The sequence below is a fragment of the Suncus etruscus genome, chromosome 6 (genome assembly GCF_024139225.1).
Source record: "Suncus etruscus isolate mSunEtr1 chromosome 6, mSunEtr1.pri.cur, whole genome shotgun sequence".
In the NCBI taxonomy this organism is placed as follows: Eukaryota; Metazoa; Chordata; class Mammalia; order Eulipotyphla; family Soricidae; genus Suncus; species Suncus etruscus.
This window is the reverse complement of record NC_064853.1, coordinates 35,632,857-35,646,822: the sequence shown is the minus strand read 5'-3', so window position 1 is coordinate 35,646,822 and position 13,966 is coordinate 35,632,857. Positions and strand designations below refer to the sequence as shown.

The 13,966-nt window shown below is 38.8% G+C and overlaps 1 protein-coding gene across 2 annotated transcripts in view; it reads right to left on the bottom strand.

Moving 5' to 3' along the window:
• The window catches only part of FOXJ3 (forkhead box J3), a 127,552-nt gene that overhangs the window by 10,932 nt on the left and 102,654 nt on the right, over positions 1-13,966 (bottom strand). For both annotated transcript variants that reach the window (XM_049774760.1, XM_049774761.1), the window contains 3 exons: positions 12,061-12,189; positions 7,213-7,387; positions 3,838-4,254 (listed from right to left, as the gene is read on the bottom strand). In XM_049774760.1, coding sequence (XP_049630717.1) covers positions 3,838-4,254; positions 7,213-7,387; positions 12,061-12,189 — 721 coding nt within the window. The remainder of the gene's footprint in view (positions 1-3,837; positions 4,255-7,212; positions 7,388-12,060; positions 12,190-13,966) is intronic.

The following is a 13,966-nucleotide window of genomic DNA, read 5'->3' as shown; positions in this document are numbered from 1 at the left end:
TCGTTCCTGGCAGGCTTGTGGGACTATATGGGATGCCGAGATTCGAACCAATGACCTTCTGCATGAAAGGCAAACACCTTACCTCCACGCTATCTCTCCAGGCCCCTAGACTGAGATTCTTAAGTAAATGATATTTTTAACAAATGTTTGGCAACACAAAATAATTTTTGCAAAGCACTAACCAAACAAATCTTACTGGCTCAATGTTTGTAGGTTTTAGTCTTTTTAGAGTAACTAGTGTTTACAGTCTTTGAAGTTTGACAAGACAAAATATAAATTCCAGTTTTATTATATATTCTATCACTTGTTAGTATAAACTCATGAACAAATTATTTAATTTCCTTGAGCTTAATTCTTTAATGATAAAACATAATCTGTACCTGAACTGGAATGGTAAAGAGATAATTATTTTCATTTTCTAGGGCATAAAGAAAATTTGTTACCTTGTTAAAGACCATCCTTTCAGTTCTATCTTATCGGAAATTTATTCAAGAAATCATCAAAGCAAAATGACTTTTTCCTAATTAAGGCAAAAGTCTATTTTCATTCCCTGAAAAATTACCTTTAACAGGGCAACAAGAATCTATAATAGATTGTTTTTAACTGTAATTATACCTTATCCCCAGCAATGATTACACTTAATTGGGGGGGTGACCAGAGGATCACAGATCTGTACTAATACTCAATCTCTGTAATTGCTATGCAATCTTCAAAATCATTTTAAGAAAAAAATACAAATTTCTGAAGGGCACAATGATATATCAAAGGAAAACATGACAGGAACTAGGTCAAACAAAACATTAAAGTGCATGTTTTGCATGTGGGAATGTCATATTTGATCCCTGATATCATATGCATGGTCCCCCAATCACTGCCAGAAGTAAATCCCCAAATAAAAAAATAAAAGGTAACAGTGATTGATACCAAGAGTTAACAAAAAGAACTATTACTATATAATTTTTTTCAGATATGAGAAATACAAATCTTTTCAAGATATTTTTGGAGATAGTCATCAAGGCTAAAATTTCAATTTTTACTCTAAAACCAAATAAAAATTAATTATAATAAAAACTATAAATAGATTATTTTTTTAAAATATGCATCAGCTATGCTTGTGGTCTTGGTAAAACAATAATAAAATCTAAGACAGGGTTTTTAGTTGTTCTTTAAGTCACACCTGGTGTTGTTCAGGGGTCACTCCTCATTCTGTACTCAGGAATTACACCAGGCACTGCTTGGGGGACCATATGGACTTCTGGGGACAAAAACTTGGGTGGGGGGCTAGGTGGACAGCCTTGTGCAAGACAAACACCCTGCTGTACTATCATTCTTGTCCCATACAAGACAGTTTTAATGTTTTTATTGTTGTTATTGTTAAAGGGTTTTGGAGAGAAGGGTTAGGAGAAGAAGGGAGAGGAAGAAAGAAGGAGGGCAGGTGAGGGAAGGGAGTGGGAAGGGGAAAGGGAGAATGGAGGAGAGAAAAGTGAAAAAGGGAGGGGGGAATGTCTGCCATAGCCATAGGCAGGAGGTAAACTGAGGATACGGTGCTGGGATGGGTGTTGGGCATTGTGTTACTGAAACTCAATCATGAACAACAAATTTTTGTAACTGTGTATCTCACTGTGATTCAATTAAACAACTATTTAAAAAATAAGACATTTTTGGTTCGAATCCCACCATTCCATATGGTCCTCCAAGCCTGCCAGGCGTGATTTCTGAGCATGGAGCCGGGAGGAACCCGAGCGCTGCTGGGTGTGACCCAAAAACCAAAAAAAAAAAAAAAAAAAAAAAAAAAAAAAAAAAAAAATTTTAAAAAGGCAGGTCTTGGGGCTGGAAAGTGCCTCAGGGTGTGGCCCAAAACCCAATCAATCAATCAATCAAGTTAAAAAAAATAAAGGGCAGGTCTTGGGTCACAACTGTTGTGTTCAGGAGCTATTTCTGGCTTGCTCTCAGCTGTGATGCTAAGCTCAGGAGACCCATATGCAGTGGTGGCTATCAAAGGGTCAGCATGTAAGTAAGCCAAGCATGCACCTTAATCTCTGTATTATCTCTCTGGCCCTAGTTTCAAATTAGAAGTTTCAAATTAGAATTTAAATATCTTTGTGGGTTATTTTTTAAACTTTATTTACTGATTGATTAGTTTTTGGGTCACACACACCCAGTGGCACTCAGGGGTTGCTCCTGGCTTTGCACTCAGAAAAAGCCCTTTGCAGGCTGGGGAACCATATAGGATGCTGGGAGTTGAACTGGGTCCCTTCCAGGTCCGCCTTATGCAAGGCAAAAGCCCTACCACTGTGCTCTCTCTGATCTCTATCAGGAACCTTTATTAAAAGTGCAGGGAGGGGGTGTTGAAACACACCCAATAGTGCTCAGGGCTTATTCCTGAGTGACTCAGGGAGTGCCAGGGATCAAACCAGCTCAGTCACTGGCTCAAAATAAGCATTACTTTCTGTATTTTGTAATTAAGGCAATACTTTCAGAGAAATTTTAAATTCATAGCAAAATCAGGTTATAAAACAGTGCGGACTGTTATATATTCTAAAATGTAAGTTTAACTGCCTAAACAATGTTCAATTTTTAAACTGGTAAATAAAAATTAGCACCACCTAAATTTAGAAACTGTCACTCAGGATTAAAATCTGATCTTATGTGGACAGCCAGGCAAGCTGAGTGAATGGACTTTTACCGTTCAATTCTAACAGGCCTGTTCACATAGAATCTGTATCTATGATATATCCCCTGGAAATGTGCAGCACACATACAACCTAGTCAATAGCAATGACAGCATCTCATCAGAAACCATTTTCCTTCTTCACAATCTCTCATTCTAAGATGAAAGACTTGTTAGGAATATGCACAGAGGAAGAGTGGCGAAATTCACTGAAGACTAAAGTGAAACTTACTAGACTAGTAAATGTATTCCTTTTTTTTTTTTTTTTTTGGTTTTTGGGTCACACCTGGCAGGTTCAGGGGTTACTCCTGGCTCTATGCTCAGAAATCACCCCTGCCAGATATGGGGGACCACATGGGATGCCAGGATTCGAACCACCATTAGTCAGTCCTCGATCCTGCGTGCAAGGCAAATGTCCTACCATTGTCCTATCTCTCCGGCCCACATAAGTGTATTCTTTTTTTTTTTTTTTTTTAATTTTATGGTGATTGTGGTGGTGGTAGTGGTATAAGTGTATTCTTAACATAAGCCTTTTAACACGGATGTATACCAAGGTACTTTGGTTCTATATTTATACACGAGAAAACAACAAAAATAAATGTCTAGTAACACAAAAGATCCTGAGTCATAATGAGAATTCAAACATACCTTTCCAACAAATATCTGCTCATTCTTATATATGATATCAAATCACTAGCTTGCAAACAGAATGATCTTTACAAGTAGTCGTTCACATAAGTTCCAAAGGACAAAACAAGAATAAAAAACCAAAACCTCCAATGATTTCTGAGTTTGCTTCTATTGCCACTATAACTTTATTTATTGGGCCACACCCAGCAGCGCTCAGGGGTTATTCCTGGCTCTGCACTCAGAAATCGCTCCTGGCAGGCTCAGGAGACCATAAAGGATGCTGGGGATCGAACCCGAGTCCGCTTGGGTCAGCCATGTGCAAGGTAAATGCCCTACTGCTGTGTTACTTCTCCACTCCTCCACAATAATTTTTTATCAAGAAAATTTCCAGTCAATCTATGGATTAATAAAACGTAAGGACTATTGTAACCAAAACCAAAAGGAAAGACAGAATGGAAGGTTTTGGAAACTATGAAAACTCGCTCTTTTCCTTCCCCTACTTTAGCCAAACACAAGTCAGGAGACAAAATACTTACCAGAATTACAGGATACCTGTTGCGGGGGTGGAGGTGCCTGATGTGTTAACGTCTGATGCTGATGATTCTGATGATGCTGTATGTGTTGGTGTGGTGAAGGGTGCTGTGGGTGAGGGGACTGGAGTTGGCTGTGCTGCTGTGGATGTGGTGCTGGGTGCTGGGGACGATGCTGATGCTGTGGTAAACTATGTGGTCGATGGGGTGGATGTGGAGCCGGTTGTGTGTGCATCTGGGGGTGGGACAGCGGGACCTGTGCAACTGAATTACTGCCCGTGGTACTGAGGCCACTGCCATGACTATTGGACAGGCCGCTTTGGTTGCTGTGTGGGTGAGAGCTCACTGTACTGCTGGGAGAGTGCTGATAGGAACAAGAAGTGTGGGACTGCTGGGAAGGTTCAGAAGGGATGTTCATCAAGCCTAAAAAAGAGGGAGATCATTCCGTCAGACTTCAATTATACTTAATAAATACTTGCAAAATCATTTAAATAGCAAAGGCAGAAAATAACAAGAGTTGATGGAACATACACCATACACTGGGATCTGGGGCTAATGATCAGATAACCCTAAATAGCAGCTCATTGTCAGAAAAAGAAGCTTAAAGAGATTATACCCAACAACAGAACTACTAGGAAAGTATAGAGATACAGATACTTTGCTTTTGCCAAGAAAGCTAGGGAAGGAAAGGCAATGAAGCCTTCCTTGAAAGGTCAGTATCTCCAAGTCCAGTCTTCAAAAATGAAGAAATGGTAGGCTAAGTGTGGAAGATGTTAGGTCATATTCAGATGGTTCTCTGTAGACAGCTTTGACAGAAGAGGGAAGAAATAGTGACACAGTTACTTCTGATCTCTTTCTTTAATCCAAAAACTTTGTCCCAAGCGGCCAGGATCTTGAAGACTAGACAAAAACTAAACAACCATTCCCATTGTTCTTTTTCATTATGCTCATGGAACATCTTGCGAAATAGTTTAGGGGGCTCAGATCAGATACTTTATCTATATACCAGAAAGTAGAGATGGAAACTTCTATATTGTCATTTATATACTTGGTAGTTTCTACAAACCACATCAGCTATAAATGGGCACCTACTTCGAAGTTGTTGTGAGGATTAAAAGTCTTAGTGCAAATACAAGCTGCAGGATGAGCTCAGTAAATGTTAGCTGCTATGACACTGATGATGATTAGGCCAAAAGAGTCCAACGAGAATCTTTGGTTTACAGGTTGATACTCACTTTAATAATCTTATAAACATTTGGTTCTGCATAGGTAGGCTATTTTCAGATCCTAAAATATGACTTATACAATGTTTTTATTAAACCAAACATAAAAAGTGTACTTTATTAAAAAAAATTACACATCATACTGTCAATGAAAAAAAATCAACCTTTATATAAAAATAAAATGGTGACACTTATAATACTAAAATTGTACTTAATATACCTTATGATAACCTGAAAATCTTATTAAGTTGAGGTTTTTATAGGTAAAAGTTAATAAAAAAGCTCTCATCTCTGATACTGGAAAAGTCATTTAAAGGGATTCTATAGGGTCCCTTTAACAGTAGGTGAAAAGAGCAATTCATTATCTATTTCCAATAAACTTCAAAGTTTTCAGAGGAAACTCAATCTACTTTTAAATTTTTATTTTGTTTTCTTTGTTTTTGGGTCACACCCGGCAGCGCCCAGGGGTGACTCCTGGCTCTATGCTCAGAAATCACTCCTGGCAGGTTCAGGGGACCATATGGGACACAGGGATTCGAACCACTGTCCTTCTGCATTAAAGGAAATTGCCTTACCTCCATGCTATCTCTCCGGCCCCTACTTTAAAATTTTTATTTAAGATCATGGGTAACACCTAACTGTACTCGGGGTAGGGATCATTAATACAGATCTTGCAAAGCATATGCTCCAGCCCACTGAGTTCTCTCTCTCTCTCTCTGGCTCCCAGATATCCCAACATTTCAATTCCAATTTGTTTTATTTTAAAATAAAACAAAAAAATTTTTTTTTGTATTTTTATAGATAGAAAACTTAAGGTTAAAATGAGAGAACACATGAATCTTTAAACAGAAAAGGAACTTCCAATATAAGCTGCTGATATTTATCAATGTAAGATATATAATATCATTGACTTCCATAATGTGAGGATATCAAGTATTAAGATATAAATCTTATAAAAGCAAATAGTTTAGTTCTTTGATGATTGCTAAGGACAGGTAAAATTAATAATAAAAAAAAGTAAAATCTCAGATTTACCTGATATGAAATGACCTGCCTAATGACAGAAGCAGAAAATATTTATATTATAAAGTTCCTAATAATTTGATAGTGATCTATTGAAGAAAAGCAATGCAACATCTTGATTCTATCATGACCAAAAGTAAACTAGCAGCTAACAGGAAAATAACTTGTAATAACAATAATCTAGTGCTTGGTTGAAATTAATAATGCATCAACCAAAATCGCCTTTAGTATAAAAATCTGATTTTAAATGTTAAAATAATGAGCCAAAGCATACTACTAACTAATGTGTTATTTCATGAAATGAATAAGTTTAAAAATTCACTTAAAATTTTGCAAATTTGGGGCCAGAGCGATAAAATAGCAGATAGGGTATTTATTTGCCTTGCACAAAATCTAGGCCCAATCTAGGTGTTTTTTTGTTTGTTTGTTTGTTTTGGTTTTGGGGCCACACCCGGTGATGCTCAGGGTTTACTCCTGGCTATGCACTCAGAAATCACTCCTGGTTTGGGGGACCATATGGGATGTCAGGGGATTGAACAGTGGGATGTGCTAGGCTAGTGTGTGCAAGGCAGACAGCCTTATTGCTTGTGCCATAGCTTCAACCCCAATCTAGGTTTGATCCCTGTCATTCAATATGGACCCCTGAGCTTACCAGGAGTAATTCCTGAGTGCAGAATCGGGGGTAACTCCTGTGAAATGCTGGGTGTGCCCCCCCCCAATAGCAAATTCACTGCTGTCATATTCTAATGGCTATCTTTTTGTTAATACTAGTTAGAAAAGAAAAGCAGGGCTTATCAATTCTTGTGGTATAACATTATCAAACATTTAACATGTCAGACATCACTAATTAACCATGACAGTGTTCCCACATGGCACAGATGTAGAAACAGAATCCTAGAACTCTGCTCTAGAATATCACTTATAATCAAGTGATATGATGCAGGATTAAATTTATCTGCCAGTTCTATGCTATGTATCTTTTACTCACAGCATAGTAAAAGGAGCTAAGAGCATAACAGAAGTATCCAATCCTGAACATGATAGAAATAAGGAAATTAAAAGATGCCATGTAAAAATGATTCTTTGAAAATTTCAACACAAATTTACCCAAAAAGAAAAATGAAAGAGAGCTCACCTTGTTGACTAAGTGACTGCTCGAAAACTGATTTATAGAGGCTCCGAAATGAGGCACTGAGATCATCAAAATTATATTCTGAAAAGAGTAGCTGTTTGTCTCGTTCTGGAAGGTTGTATTGTGGCTGTTGTTGAGGATTTAATGATTGAGAGACTGGTTCTGGATGGTTCGTCACCTAACAATAAAAGAAAATATTAATAATATGGTAACTCTACATCAAAAATATGTCACTAAAAATATCAGAAAAGTTTTGGCTTTTGACTTGTTACTATCCTACAAAGCCATGCCTTTGACTTTCCTACTATCCTCTTAAGTCGGTCCACAAAATTGACAGCAAGATTGTTAATCTCAAACTTTAGAAATCCAATCCAACTTCCAAATTTCACATACAAGGGAAAGAAAAGTTCAAAGATGTTAAATTGCCTTGCTCAAAATCAAACAAATAATGAGTCATATCTGACATCCTTTCAGTTCCTATAGAATTTTCCTCTTGAATTTGTACAGAAGCAATTTCATCTCAAACTACTAAAACATGAAGCAACTAATACTTTTAGTTCACTTCAACTTTTCTTTTATTTGGTTTTGGGGCCATACTAGTTGGTGCACTAAATTTTTATTCCTGGCAGTGGTTTGTGAGACCTTATGCGATGCTGGGGATTGAACTTGCACTGGCTATGTGCAAGAAAAGAGCCTTAATCCCTGAATTTTCTTATCTGGCCCTCAATTATCCCGTAAGTATATAAATACCTTTTTTTTTTTTTTTTTTGGTTTTTGGGCCACACCCGGTAACGCTCAGGGGTTACTCCTGGCTATGCGCTCAGAAGTTGCTCCTGGGTTGGGGGACCATATGGGACACCGGGGGATCGAACCGCGGTCCATCCAAGGATAGCGTAGGCAAGGCAGGCACCTTACCTTTAGCGCCACCGCCCGGCCCCATAAATACCTTTTTTTTTTCTTGTCACACTTGCAGTGCTCTGGGCTTATTCCTAGCTCTACACTCAGGAATCACTCCTAGCAGGGTTTGGGAACTACGTGGGGTGCTGGGAACTGAACCTTGGTCAAGCCTTGTGCAAGGCAAACATCTACATACTATACCATTGCTCCAGCCATATACTCTTACATATACTCTTATGTAGTGCTGTGTACTCTGAGCCTGTTTGTATGGCAATGATTAAAGCAATCAGAGTCTTCATACACATAAAACTTCATACACAAAAACACATAAAGGGAAATGAGAAAATAAAGATAAATGAGTTTCTGAATATATCAATAAAGCACCCTTGAGCAATACAAGATAAAGAATATACTTTAAACACCTATAAACATAAACATAAACACAACCATAAAAAAATAAAAAATGATCAGCTGGGGGCCGGAGTGATAGCGCAGTTGTAGGGTGTTTGCCTCTTGCGAGGCTGATCCAGGGCGGACCTCGGTTTGGTCTCTGGCATCCTATATGGTCCCCCAAGCCAGGAGTTATTTCTGAGCACAGGGCCAGGAGTAACCCCTGAGCATCACCAGGTGTGGCCCCAAAACAAAAAACAACAACAAAAAAGATCAGCTGTACCTCTTTTATATCAAGGATTTACACTACCATTCATTTCAGTGTTTTAAAAAATTAAGGTATGAACACTAAATTGATGGCACCATTCAAATGATACTCAGAAAGAAATCTACAGTAACAAGGAACACATTAGTTGTGTAGAATACCACTCTTGTGCTCCAGTAGCCTTATATGTTCTTGTACAAGTCATGCTCACCAGCCTCATTTGCCAGAATCACCTTAGTCTTGAAACACAGATTTAAGTTAGACCTAAGAGGAACAAATACTCACCTATTATTTCTAATTCACATTCCTATCTGGTGGTAGGTGCCATAGGGCAGTTTCTCACTCTCTCTATCTCAAAGGAATTTTCCCTTGATTCCCTATATCCAGTGAAGCTTGGTACTACTTCATACCTAATCCCCTAAAGAAATAAATTCATGGCTTTAATTTCTCTCTTGAGCAAATAATTCATTTTTAGAAAAAGCACCTTTAACCAAGCACAGGATGCTCTGGATATCAAAGAATATTTCTCTTGATCTCAAGTACGAATAAAAAATCCACTTTAGGGGCCAGAAAGATAGCATGGAGGTAAAGCATTTGCCTTTCATGCAGAAGGACGGTGGTTCAAATCCTGGCATCCCATGTGATCCCCAGCCTGCCAGGGGCGATTTTCTAAGCATGGAGCCAGGAATAACCCCTGAGCGCTGCTGGGTGTGACCCAAAACAACAACAACAACAACAACAACAAAAATCCATTTTAATATTATATTTATAATCCCAAACCTAGTCCTCTCAGAACTATTCTTTTCAATATATCTTACTTCTCTGCCACAGTATTTAATGAGTGATGATTTCTGAAATGTAAAGATGTAACCTAATGTACATCTAAGTAAAATTTTTTCCATGAATTTTTCTTAAAATAGTAACCCTTTAAATAATACTATTCTGGTTTCTTCAAGGATACAAAGAATTCTTCACCATAAAAATGTCTTCTTTTATATACACATATACATATGTAGATATAGGCATAGATATTATAGGTTTGGGGGCCAAATATAGTGGTCCCCAGGCTACTCTTTATTTAGTGCTTGGAGGTAGCTCCTGGTGCTGCTTGGGGGGCCATGCGGTACAGAGGATCAAACCTGAGCCTCTTGGATGCAGAACAATTGCTCTAGTTCAATGAATTCTCTCTCTGATACAATATATGTTCTTCTTTATCTGTTTCTTCCATGTTCAGGGTAACATTTTATTTCCCATTTTAGGCTCCAGAGCATAATAGTTTTACAAATGCCTTTCTTTTTTCCTACAATGTAAACTTTTTTGCTGTTATTTTATTTAATTTTTTTTTTCTTTTTGGTTTTTGGGCCACACCCGGCGTTGCTCAGGGGTTACTTCTGGCTGTCTGCTCAGAAATAGCTCCTGGCAGGCATGGGGGACCATATGGGACACCGGGATTCGAACCAACCACCTTTGGTCCTGGATCGGCTGCTTGCAACGCAAACGCGGCTGTGCTATCTCTCTGGGCCCTATTTTTTTCTTTTAGTTTTTGGGTTACACCCAGCAGCGCTCAGGAGTTACTCCTGGCTCTATGCTCAGAAATCGCTCCTGGCAGGCTCAAGGGACTATATGGGATCAGGGATTCGAACCACTGACCTTCAGCATACAAGGCAAATGCCCTGCCTCCATGCTATCTCTCTAGCCTCTTAGCTGTTATTTTTATTTAGAGACCATACTCAGCAGGTATACTCACTCAGGGTACCACACATTGGGATTCAACCACAGTATCCTACATATAAAGCATATACTCCAGCCTGTTCTCTGTCTAATCCACAGATTTTTATTTTATAGGGGCCACTCATAGCATTCAGTGGCCACCAGTGATACCCAGCCTCACATATCTAGGTATTTCCCCTGTTTTCACTGTGATTTTCATTCTGCTCTCTAGTTTCCCTTTTATTAATTTTTGTTTTTGTCTTTGGTTTTTGGGCCACACCCATTTGACGCTCAGGGGTTACTCCTGGCTATGCACTCAGAAATCGCCCCTGGCTTGGGGGGACCATATGGGATGCCGGGGGATCGAACCGAGGCCCGTCCTACGCTAGCGCTTGCAAGACAGACCCCGGCCCCTTTTTATTAATTTTTAGCTCAGTCATCCCCACCATTCCCTGTATGTCCTTGTTCTGTATGTTTAGCTATTTACTCATTCTAAAATAAAGTGATCCAATAAGATCAAATTGATCCCACTGAAAGATATAATATTTGGACTCTCCTCCTCTTCTCCTCTTTTCCTTCCCCAACAGGTATCAATATCAGCACTGGAGCAAGAATACTCATGTTGAGATCCTTTGATAGCATAGCTTTGTTTTCAAACCAAAACTAAAAAATGTAACAGATTAATAATAGAGTATTAGGCAACCCTATGAGAATACTACTCACAGGATCTATAGCTGAAAAGTAAGTTACACATATCTACAGTCCTTTACAAAGATTATAAATATTCTCAAACATAAGCTCTACTAAAATAAGGCCTTATTACTCCTCTTTTACTAATTGTTTTTCAATTGGGTAAATAATAGATAGAATACAATGAACTGAACTTGAAAGAATGATATTGGGACCGGAGCAGAGGCACACCTTGCACGTGCTAACCTAGGACGAACTGTGGTTTGATCCCCTGGCATCCCATATAGTCCCCCAAGCCAGGAGCGATTTTTGAGCACATAGCCAGGAGTAACCCCTGAGCATCACCGGGTGTGGTCTGAAAAGAAAAGAAAGAAAGGGAAAGGGAAAGGTAAAGGGAAAGGGAAGGGGAAGGGGAAGGAAAGGAAAGGAAAGGAAAGGAAAGGAAAGGAAAGGAAAGGAAAGGAAAGGAAAGGAAAGGAAAGGAAAGGAAAGGAAAGGAAAGGAAAGGAAAGGGGAGAGGAAAGGGGAGAGGAAAGGGGAGAGGAAAGGGGAGAGGAAAGGGGAGAGGAAAGAGGAGGGGAGGGGAGGGGAGGGGAGGGAAGGGAAAAGGAAAGGGAAGGGAGGGAGGGAGGGAGGGAGGGAGGGAGGGAGGGAGGGAGGGAGGAAGGAAGGAAGGAAGGAAGGAAGGAAGGAAGGAAGGAAGGAAGGAAGGAAGATACAATCAGTTTGTATGTAACTTACTAAAATATGGGTACCACTTAAAACAACAGCAATCTTTTTCTACTAATCTAATAGATGAAATATATTTCCACTTTTAATTTGCATTTCAATTACATTTCATTTAGTTATAAACACTAAAGATATACTTGACAAAAAATGTTAACTGCATCAAGACTTACCGGTGTATAACTATGCACACTTCCAACACTGTTCAAATTAACAGATGCCAAACTCTGGTCTGAGAGACTGTTGTTAAGGCTACTTCGGGGGCTATCACTACCATCTTGATCAGTGTTGTACAATGTTACCTAGAAGGAAAAGTAACAGTTACATAAAAAAGTTCCTATTCCCCTAACCACCAGCACATGGTGCAAGGAATCAAACATGGGCTTTAGAACATATCACTGAGCAATGCAAACTACTCGTACACTGAGCCACATGACCCATCTTTAAAGAGTACTTTTTGGTTTGGGGTTAGATTTTCTTGGTTTGTTCATTTTGGATCACACCTGGTGGTGTGTGCTTAGGGCTTACTCTTGGTTTTCTAACCAGGGTTCACTCCTGATGGTTTTCAGAGAACCATAAAGGAAGCTACGGATTGAATCCAGATTGGCAGCATATAAGGCAAATGCACTACATGCTATATTATTGCTCCAATTCCTAGGAGTACTTTTTAAGCTACTTTACAAAAAGAACTAAAATAAATATCACTAAGGTGGTAATATGTGACAGAAGACAGAATGTTAATGGTCTTTGCTTTTGGTGCTCACTTACTATAACTCCATACTATTCACCATTAACTCCATGTTAACCATTACACATACATTAAAAGACAAATTTAATTTAAATTTGCGGTACTTAAAATAAGTTCTACTTACTATCAAGTTATTAACATTTAGTAAAAAGGGACTATGAAAGGTTTTTTACTGCTAACTTTTTCTACAATGTGGATGCAATTTTTATTTTTGGTGAAGTAAGGTAGTTTTTATTGTGTGAAATTTAACTGGATGTTGAAGGAGGGAGGGAGGAGGAAAGGTAGAAATACCTGTTCAAGAGAGAACAGAACTGTTTAAGTGCAAGCAAAGAAACAATGCATGTTCAAGAGAAAACCTGCGCTTGGAGGAGCAACCCACAATGTATTTTTACTTAAGATTTAAATAAAACTGATCAAAACCTTAAATATCAAAGTGTACAGAGAAAAGTTCATAAGCTTTAAAGTGTTTATAATATTTGAAATTGGAAATGCAACATGTAGAAAATCACAAATATGACCTAATTTTTTTTCTTTTTGTTTTTGGTTTTCGGGTCACACCTGGCAGTGCTCAGGGGGTTACTCTGGGCTCAGAAATCACTCCTGGCAGGCTCAGGGGACCATATGGGATGCTGGGATTTGAACCACCGACTTTTGCATGAAAGGCCTTACCTCCATGCTATCTCTCCAGCCCCAAATATGACCTAATATTAAAGTAATATTACTATCCATATTAGATGTAAATAACTTAATTATATACAAATTATTAATGGACAAGGGGGTTGGGTTATAGTGCATCTTTTTAGTAATACTTGAGCTTATAATAACCACTATATAGTAGTTACATGTTATACAACACATGTGTTTTATATATGTAACATGTGTGTATGTGTGTATGTATGTATGTTTGGGGCCATACCTTGTGGCACTCAGAAATTACTCCTGGAAGGCTCGGGGATGCCAGGGATCAAACCCGGGTCAGCCTATTGCAAGAAAATGCCCTCCCCACTGTGCTACCACTCCAGCCACTAACCACTATAATTTTTAATTAGAAATAAGGGGGGGGGGCACGGAGAGATAGCATGGAGGTAAGGCGTTTGCCTTGCATGCAGAAGGACGGTGGTTCAAATCCATATGGTCCCCCGTGCCTGCCAGAAGCGATTTCTGAGCGTAGAGCCAGGAGTAACCCCTGAGCGCTGCTGGGTATGACCCAAAAAAACAAAACAAAACAAAAAAAGGAAATAAAAAGGGAACTTAAAACCAAAAACTAGAGACTAGGGAGATAATTCAAATGGATGAACTGCACAATTTGTAAGCAAAGCCCTGCGGTTCAA